Genomic DNA, 10,111 nt, shown 5'->3' on the forward strand with positions numbered 1-10,111 from the left:
TATCAGAGTCGGAATAGTTCATGAATATGAAATAAAACCAAGCTATACTCAGCCTGCTTTTGGTTAAAAATATTCTGAAATTCTCTTGCCCATATACTGCTGTCCCACCTCTTACCCATACCACAGTCTCTTCAGGTACTTAACAGTGAAAAATAGAGCTTGATGAAAGTAGAACAAATCAAATACTTTACAAATATCTCATCTGTTGCAGAGCACCTTCATGTCCCTGTACTCCCGAGGTTTCTCGTGCACTGCTGGAATTCAAGGTTGCTGCTTTCCTCCTGATGCATGTATCTTCTACGCCCCAAAACAAACTTTGCTAGGAGACACAAGACTATTTAAGTGTTTTTAAAAGTAATGAAAACTAAAAATAATTTTCTAATAGTGACAATTCTGTTTAGCCTGTGTGAGCTCACGTACTCACATGCTAACAGGACAGCAAAGCTTTCAGAACCAATTCAAGCGAACTCTTAAGAGCAAACTTTTTTCTGATATCAGTCAGTTCCTAAGAAATTAATGAGGACACTTCCATACATGTTGCCATCCGCCTGAAAGGTTAGCCTTTGTAAATATTTCATCATAAGAAAAAACAAGAGAGAATTTTAGCAATGTGAGCGTGGTAAACATGTTTTTCCCTTGCAACAAGTGTGCAGCACAGTAAACATAGCATTACGTGCCACTACGCGACACAGTAAATTAATAGTTTCAAACACAGACATTAAACAGTAAGTAAAGCCCTCATATACGTGTTGAGGGAAAAAGACATTTAAAAAAATCAAGCGCGGCTGAGAACTATAAAATACATAATTAAAATACAAGTTATGCAAAAAAAAAAATCTGCAAAAGAACTTCCCGTGTTTTACAGGATTGTATTTTTGTGGGTTTTTTCCAAGAAAGCTCCTCATAACAGTAAACTGTCTGTAACGGATCCAGTGGTAAAAATATTATTCTGAGTTAGCCTAAGAGACCACAGGCAAATGCTCAGAAAAAGGTGATTAACAAAGGCTGCTTTCATTCTGAAGGCCTGAAGATTTTCTGATCTGTAAAGTTTGCCTAAGCACAGGCTACCTATATAGACGCTCCCTAAGGCAGAAGTGTTCCACACCTGGAAACAAAGTCAACCTCCAAACATTAGCCTGAAACGGAGAAAAGCTGACAGTGTGAAGAAAGAGAAATGAAGAGAAAGCAAAGAACTTTCTGTGAAAAGCCATTCCTTTTCATGCCAGCCTATTTTAGTACGTTAGTGAAGCTACCATATTTTGATCTATTTGCTTCAGCATAACTTTAGTATGGTTAAAACCCACTCCTCAAAAGAGCAGAACAGGGAAATAAGCAGACACGCTTATTTCTGGTAACAGAATAATCTTTGAACTTCTCTCCCAGTCCTTTTGCCTCCAAATAAAGCTTCTGTTTAGAAAATGCGGTATAAAGTTTCTTCAATAATTAGCAGGTAAAAAGTGAACTACCGTTTAGATCATCAAAAAGCCTCTATATAAAAGAGGATGGCTGGTACAGAAAACAAGAAACATCCTGCTGGGGTCGTTCTGGAAGTGCAATGCACTTCCAGTAACGTACACAGGCACCAACTCACATGAGAAATAATTTCAACAGGAACAGAATAAATAAGCCAAAAAAACTGACACATGTAGATATATTTAAATTGGAGGTTTCTCCAATTCCTTTAAAAATATTCATCAATAAATATAATTTCTGTAAGATCAATGGCAACATGCAAAGAAACTACTCAATACAGTCAAGTAAAAGCTGCAACATTAATTTAAAATTACCCTTTATTTTTCACAAGTTTTTCCAACACGTTGTGCATTTTGGCACGGTAGACTTTGAGATAGTTTGCTTCAAGTTTCTTTAAATTACAAACAGTAGATACAGTAGGAATATTTTAAACTGATTTCTTTAAAATAAAAGGCAAGTTAAGACCTTTAGCTTTAAAAGACAGACTGTCACAATTTCATTTTCCTGACACAAAATTCAAGTAATTTTAAAAGTAGAAAACCGTCTTTATAAAACATCCTATTATGAAAATTTACCAGCGTTCTGAAAATAAACATCAAATTTCCAGTATCAATTGGGTGCAGTTACACATTTAGAAAAATAACTCATTTTAAATGAAGGTCACTTGGTGAAGAAAAGTAAATTTTCAACAGGATGAGCTTTTAAAACAAATGATAAACCATTTTTTCTTAGCTAAATTATTAAATCCTTGCTCCGTATTCACAACAAATTTATTTTTTCTTCTAAGGTGTACATTTCAGTATTGAAAATGAATTAAGAAAACAGACTGCTGAGATGTTTTCCCTTCAATATATACTAGCATATGGAATTATTGCTTATCCCCAACAACTGTATACAAGATCCACTTGATTTTGTTTTTATGCTGTGTTTTCTAACTGGTTGGTACCGAATATACACACACCACAAAAGCTTTAGCTGTGTCACTTTACTGAATGAAAACCACAATAAATTTTTCAGATAACTTTGTATGTAGGGTTGTTTGGGGTTTTTTCCACAAAGAAATGGATTAATTACAAAATGCTTTTCCATTTTTCCTCCTTACCTACTTTTTAAGACAGCAGAATGGAAAAATAAGCAGGACATGTTTACTTTATGACTAAAGGCTCAGAGCAGATATTGAGAAATCTTCAACAATTTTAGAACATTTTCTTTTTTTTCCTTCTTTTAGCCCAAAGTAACTTTGCTGTCTAGGAACAGTAACTTAAAGTTTCTTTTATCACCATCTTCCAGAAGAAATCTATAAATAAATGTTTATGTAAAGAATCAAACACTGCTGAAGAGGGCAAAAAAAAAATTAAAAAAATAAAATTAAGGATCAATAAATGATACTGCAATGTATCTTGTGCCATTCAAGATAGGGAGTCCTTCATGTAAGTGAGTAAGTCTTCCTGGGTGCATGAAACTCCATCCTTTCCTGGGAGACTCAATGGAGCAGTTGTACCTAAGAAATTTACATCCACCTCCCTGCAGCAAAAACAGAAACAAAACAAAACCCCAGACATTTACCTTCTGTTTTAATTAAGGTCCTTTTTATTTACCCACAACTTCAAATATTTTGATATTATTAATTGGCTGTTAACAATCACTTTTTTTTTTTTTTTTTACTATCGCTGAAAACAGGGTTGTTTAAAAGACACCATCTTCAGAGCGATACAGAACAGAGATGTATTCGCAATCAAAGATTTCCCCTTGCTTTGCTTTAACGTTCCCTGGGTAACAACTCATTCAAGCAGCAACTCTGACAAACAGATCTTCAATAACTTTACTGTAGATGATACCAAGGAGAAGCAAATCATGTTCACAGGCCCTGTTCCAGGACAGCTTTTAAACAAATGGTAAATAAATTAATTTCGCTGCTGCTTTCACACTGCAGGTGTGTTTTCTAAAGTAATAAACACACTTACGGGTGTTAAGTATAAATGTGATTAATATAGGCTTATAAACAAAACAGGTTAAGTTTTATTTGAATCAGTATCAGAGTAGGAAATACTTTATCTCGGAAAAAAAAACAAAACAATACAACAAACAACCCAAGAACAACTGAAAAATTTCATTCTGTGGCTTATCTAAAAAAAGAATCATTAAAGAAGTTGTAAAGAAAAGAAGCCATTTGAGTCAACTTGAGACTATGTAAAGTATTTTGAAAAATTGTTTTTCACTGTGCATAAATGAAGCATTTCAGAAACGTTAAAAATGAAATGGGTAACATCTCCAAAGTTTTTCATTAAACACCTTCTCCCCCACCATCTGAAACCATTTTGACCAATTCAGCCTGACTGTATCAACAGCTCTGGATCCTGCAATTGAGCAAATTTAGTACTTGTCAAAAAAAACCAAGGAATAATATATCTCAACTTGTGACGCACATCTTTTCCTTTTCAACATGGTCTTTAAATATATCCATTTGGGCTTTAGTTTGGAAACAATATTAGACAGTCAAAGGACATTTTTTTAAGTCAGTAAGTTGTCAACTTACTTGAAAGTCCTCTCCTACTTTGTTGAGAGCGATGTTGATTGTGAATGTAGAGGAGTCATGATGAGGTCTGAGTGCCCGTTGTCTGTCAGGACTATATTTTACAACAAAATTCAATAAAGCATACCCCTGAAACAAAATATACAATCAGACTTCGACACGTGAACTTCCCAGTCACACAGGGTTCTTGGGAGTTTTTTTGTTTAAAGTCGAGTTAACAACAACATTAATCTATAACTACTGCTACTTCATGTATGAACTTCCCAACCAAACCAAATAGGGTACATTCTCAATAAAATGCTTAGAAGTGCTCATGACATGGAGTAATTGCGTGCAAAAATTTTAAACACATACCTTAGTATAATAGCCAGCAAACACTTTTAGCGTTACTGGTGCAATGAACTCTCTTATGAAATGCAGCCATTCATTATCCAGTCCGATTTGCTTCATATGAATATCATCAGTTGGGACATTTTCATAACCTCCAGAAATACGGCTGTCCTAATGAAAACACCATAAATAGCCTTGAAATACAGGCATGGAATGCTTCGGGCACTTCTACAAATATTTATATGAAATCTGCAGAATCACAAAACTGCAACAAAGCAATGCTTTCGTGGGCATATGTGAGCTTGCTGTACAGTAATTTCACAGCCAACTGCCATGGAAAAAAAAACTGCTGAGCAAAAATTGGAAGTTTTTTTAAAGGTGAGTCAATATTTGGATGTGTTGGCTATAAATAAGGGCTTCCTGGGGTTTTTTTATTGAGATGTAGATGCAACTGAAGTTGTATCAAATCAAGGGAGTGTGGGCCTCAACTTCACACGGTAATAAATGCTGAAATAATTTGAAGATAAAAGTATGTTAAAATCCTTCCCGGAGGCGCCTCCCTGCAGTAAAATAATGACTGTAATTTATCTCGTTTCCAAGGTACCGCATTTGTGAATATGACAAACATTTATCTGATTTAATCAGTAGTTAATGAATACCTTGAACTTTCTGCAAACACAAACACAATAGCTCATAATGTTTGTGGGTTACTACTTAGAGGGACAACTCTGACAAATTAGCATTGAAGAGGCAAACGAGTAAAACTTCTCTGAACACTTATCAACAGCTATCCAAGATCAGCCTTGGATAACTGTCAGATAACTATGAGAACAACTGCACCACTGTTAGCGTCTGAATACGCATGTTCAAGGTTAATAGAGGAACGTCCCTAAATCTACTGAACAAGCAGCTATGTGGTAGACTAAACTAAGCACTTTGTACCATGAAGCAAATGTCTCGGCTCATTGGCAACTGTTGGAATGTTTGTTTGTTGCAGTACACTGTGACTTATTATGATAAAGGTACTCACTCATCAAGGTAACGTTTGTATAGGCTAATACTTACTTGGTGTTTTCCACCAGACCATTGTCCAAAATGTTCCATTTCTTCTACCAATTCATCACAGGCGGTGTCAGAAAAAATGGGAAACCAAAACACATCTGGACATGGCTACAAAAGCAAAAAACAAACAAAAAAAAAATTTAAAGAACTATATTCACCTCTTTCAGTGGAGTTAAGCTTTAACAGCTATATTTTATTTTCAAATAAAGACATCTTCACTTTTCTTGGTCACTCAAGAATATCAGCTGTTCTCATCTGAGAGATCATTCAGACACATGGAAGTAATTAGTTTTTTTGTCTTGAAGCATAACAACATCCTCACAGAATGAATCAAAAACTATGAGTTACCTTGTAAGCCATTATCCAGTGTTAACAGCTACCTCAGTGTACCCACATATTCTGAGCCTTGGTTGCTCTAAATAGCAACCTTAAGCTTCTACATTACAAGCTGTTAATAAAAACAGTTTAAAACTTAAAATTGTTTTAAACACAATGCCAATTTCTCCCACCTTCTTAGGGAAGCAAAGATAATTAAACCTCTGTCCTTAATTGTCACAGAACTGATCATCCAACACTAGTACAAAAATTGGGCTCCGGGGAGATCTTATTGCGGCCTTCCAGTACCTAAAGGGGGCCTACAGGAGAGCTGGGGAAGGACTTTTTACTAGGGCATGTAGTGACAGGACAAGGGGGAATAGATATAAACTGGAAGAGGGCAGGTTTAGATTAAACATTAGGAAGAAGTTTTTCACTTTAAGAGTTGTGAGGCACTGGAACAGGTTGCCCAGAGAGGTTGTTGAGACCCCATCCCTGGAGGTGTTCAAGGCCAGGCTGGACGTGGCCTTGGGCAACCTGGTCTAGTGGGAGGTCTCCCTGCCCATGGCAGAGGGGTTGGAACTCGATGATCTTTAAGGTCCTTTCCAACCTAAACCATTCTATGATTCTATGATTATCATCTTAGAAGTGCTCTGTCCAGATCAGTTGCATGAAAGCAAGTGGCCAAGCAAACAACCAACAAAAAAACCCAAAGACCTCACCTTGGATTCATGGTTGTCAGACCTTAGAGAATCCATAGGGAAAGGCGCAACCCAAAGAAAGTGTTAGGGGAGAGCTTGCCTTTACTAGATACCAGAAAACACAGCAATCTGCTACAGAAATTTTATTGGGCCTTCTGCTAGTGGTACTAGCCAGTTCAAATAAATAAGCTAAATATTTTGGAGAAGGCAATTACTTTGACAACTACATTATTCTAAGCAATCTAGCAATTATTTTTTGGACTCCTCTCATCTAGTTTTCAAAATAGCAAAAATTCGGTTCTGATCCAAAAGATCAAAACGCTGTTCAGCCACAGACCAAACCAGCATTCGCATGGAAATAGCTACTGTATGCCAACTTATTATCAGTCAGTCCCACAAATTTTAAGAAAACTACTTATACCCACCTGTTCTACTATATTATCAGTGAAGATCTTTGAGTAGTTGGGATTTATATAGGTTTCCTTCCAGTCCTAAAAGAGAAGAGAAAATATTTTAAAACATGAAAACAGACGAAATGAATTTATAAGTAACAAAAAATCATTTATATTCTATTCATTTGCTAGACTGGAAGCATTGGAAACAATTAAACAATTTCCTATATCCATAAACAAACTGGTTCTCGTCATGGCAAAAACCATGACACCTATTACATCAGGGTCGTATCTCCAACTCCTTACTCTGGTCACCAGTTGGCTTGTTGACATGATACATTCTCATTTGCTTAAACAGGGGGTAGATAACACCTTTTAGTATGGAACCAATACTTAGTACATAATAAGCAAATGTTCTCCATGTAAAGTCTTTAAATCCCAAGTTCATTATAATACATAAGCTTCACATTTTTTTTTGAATAACTGTTTCATCAATAACTAGATGCGTACCACTGGATTTTCAAATATCTGCCAGAGGTCGTTGTTGTAGTGGGAGGTATTGTAATTGGCCGTAGAAATAAGTCTTCCGAATTCATGTCTGTTGGTAATGTACATGAAAACACCCTATACCAAGTAGAGAAAATATCATTAGCAAAGCAGTCTATCTTAGCAAAAATGATGTTTTTAAAAGGTCTGTTAGTTTATGCTTGCACTTCCATAAAATATATCACACGCTTGTACAAACATATTACACACAAGCTGCTCATTTTGCATCTTTAATTTTCGAATGGTCAATTCGAATCACTATCTAGTGCTCATAATGTCATCTTTACAAGCATTTGGCTGAATTTATTTTCTAAACACATTAAACCAAAACATATACTGTTCGTAATGTAAACCTACATGCAGTTATAGAAAGGAAAAAACAGAGAAGTGGTTGATTGATATGTTTTCCAGAAAACCTAAGCAGGTACACTGGAAGCACGTGCTCTCAAACTTAAAATACTCATACAAGAGTATACGATGTACTCGTACGTCTAGGGTTCAGTTTCTGATTAAAAACTGGAAGAATAATCTAACAATAAAAGGGCTAATGGAAGTCAGAACAAGAAACTTATTTCAGAGTATTCACTACATGATCCGCTGGTGAATTGGCCTGAAATAAAAAAGATATTGGCAAATACAGCATAAAAGAACATTCAGATCAGGGTACAAACCAGCTGAGCACTGTGAAGTATGTTCACCTAAGCAAACACTGCAAAATATATGCAAGATATCAAGTGCGGTAAGATACAGCTTTATTATCAAGCTATTAACAGAAGATATTAACAAAACTCTTGATTATAAATAGTAGCAGAAAATAGTTTTTTTTAAAGAAATTTAGGTTTTGTGGTTGGTTGTTTTTTTCTTAGTTTACTGTTTTTCAGACTAAAACCTCATTTGAAAAGTGTTTGTGACTTTAAGATTTGCAGCAGATGAAGACATTCTTATTTAGGTATTTTGGTATTTCTGTCTACGTTTCTGTCTGAAAAAGAGTGAAACTGTTAGAAAGATAATAATGTTAAACACGTGCCCAGTTTTGGGCACTTACCGAATCATAAAATAGTTGCAGCAGGGAGAATAAGGAGGGTCTGGGTCAAGAAAAACAGCTTAAAATGACACCGATTTCACAACTGCCCTGTGTGGTCACCAAGGGGGTCTGGCTGATCTGTTAGTGATTTGACCTTTAGTCCTTCCTAGGACTGCTGAAACAATTTTAGCTACAGAAGCACAGCTTCAGCACACCTTGACCTCAGAACCACTGAGAAACCTCCCTGAGGAAACACCGAGCCTCTCTAAGACGTTTTGAGCTGGTCATGAAGAACCTGTCCCCGGCAAAGAACTTGAATCTTAGAAGACTGAAGAGAAAGCTAGAGCAGTATTTCATTAGAGTAAGTGGACAGAGGAGAAGTATCTTCTTGTGGTAGGATAATACTGCACGTAATAACAACTAACAAATAAAAAAAAATAAAGCAACACCTTTGGGGGTCTGAGCATATGGAATGTTTCCGAAGAAGGGGAGTCTTTTTCCCTTTGTAAAGTCTAAAATGAAGGAGAATCATCACATCAGTTTTCTGATACATAATCTCTTTCTCTTTTTCCGACTACTATTAGGTTTCCACAGTTACATTAGGGAAATAGCAGCCTTTGATCAAAAGCTGATATGCCTTTACAGACAACATGCATCTCCAAGCAAAGCTCATAATACACATGTCAAAGCTGTTTCCACCAGCCCCTTCTTATCTGCTGCAATACAAAAACAAGCACATACCAGACCATCTTACAGCACAGACTTAGAGAGAGGAAGAGAGAAAGCAGTTTTCTGATGAGCCAGTCAGATTAGTTTAATGAGCGCATGGGAAGCACAGGTTTGCAATAACTGATGCTGAGAAGGTTTGAATACAACAGAATTGGACGGGGATGTTCTGAAGAATCAGTACGAACAAAGGAGATCATGCCTTGTTATGAGGGAATAAAAAAATTAATACTTGCCAACTTTTCTTGTTCAATTCAGCAAAATTATTTTTCAATGCTACAGTGTCTGGAAATAGGTCTGGTTTAGGTCTTATTTGTTTCTGTGCTGAAACTAGTGTAAATATCAGTAGAAATGTGGATTTATATATTCATATTTTTACAGTACAAGTAAGTTTTCTCTCATTACTTACAGCTTAATGCAAGTAACACATTTCTGATACAGTCTTAATCTATCTGGAAAAATAAATGAGTAATTCATGCTCCCTAAGAAGATTCGTACAATTTCATAAATCACTTAGGCTTTTTATACCAACGCTGCCCATCACTAGTTCAAATACTTTTAATACTATTTAAATATAAAATTGCAAAATATTCTAACTTAGTCTGTTAGAAGTTTCACACTGTATAAAAATGTGTATAATAGAGATGCTCTAAATGCATTGATAAGTTTGAAGTCATACACAGCAGAGAAGTTGAGCCTTCTTCCATCCTGTTGAGGTTGCGCCAACAAGAAAGGTATCCTAACCTCAACAGGAATTTTCAGTGCATTTAAATAAAAACCATCAGGCAGTCAGTGCACCAGGGCACTGGCCTGGCAAAAACCTCTGTTCTCACCAATTTAAAAAAAATACACCTAAAATGTTCTATGTCACAAAAATTGGCCAGTACTTTGAATTAGAAGTAAAAACATAATATCTAAGACCAATCAAGTGAAGCAGTCAAGTGTAGCAGGACACAAAAGAAGTCTGTGTGTATTTAAAAGCAAGCTGTTATAGATACACCTTACCATT

General features: G+C 35.9%; 1 protein-coding gene across 1 annotated transcript in view; it reads right to left on the reverse strand.

The window, feature by feature from the left end:
- Nucleotides 1-1,772: 1,772 nt before the first annotated feature.
- The window catches only part of PLOD2 (procollagen-lysine, 2-oxoglutarate 5-dioxygenase 2), a 59,010-nt gene continuing 50,671 nt past the window's right edge, over nucleotides 1,773-10,111 (reverse strand). The window contains exons 15-21 of the mRNA XM_009890407.1: nucleotides 8,826-8,888; nucleotides 7,317-7,430; nucleotides 6,840-6,905; nucleotides 5,402-5,506; nucleotides 4,361-4,507; nucleotides 4,010-4,135; nucleotides 1,773-2,997 (exon numbers count right to left, since the gene is read on the reverse strand). Coding sequence (XP_009888709.1) covers nucleotides 2,842-2,997; nucleotides 4,010-4,135; nucleotides 4,361-4,507; nucleotides 5,402-5,506; nucleotides 6,840-6,905; nucleotides 7,317-7,430; nucleotides 8,826-8,888 — 777 coding nt within the window. The 3' untranslated portion in view covers nucleotides 1,773-2,841. The remainder of the gene's footprint in view (nucleotides 2,998-4,009; nucleotides 4,136-4,360; nucleotides 4,508-5,401; nucleotides 5,507-6,839; nucleotides 6,906-7,316; nucleotides 7,431-8,825; nucleotides 8,889-10,111) is intronic.

Source organism: Charadrius vociferus, unplaced genomic scaffold, assembly GCF_000708025.1.
Source record: "Charadrius vociferus isolate BGI_N301 unplaced genomic scaffold, ASM70802v2 scaffold650, whole genome shotgun sequence".
Taxonomy (NCBI): domain Eukaryota; kingdom Metazoa; phylum Chordata; class Aves; order Charadriiformes; family Charadriidae; genus Charadrius; species Charadrius vociferus.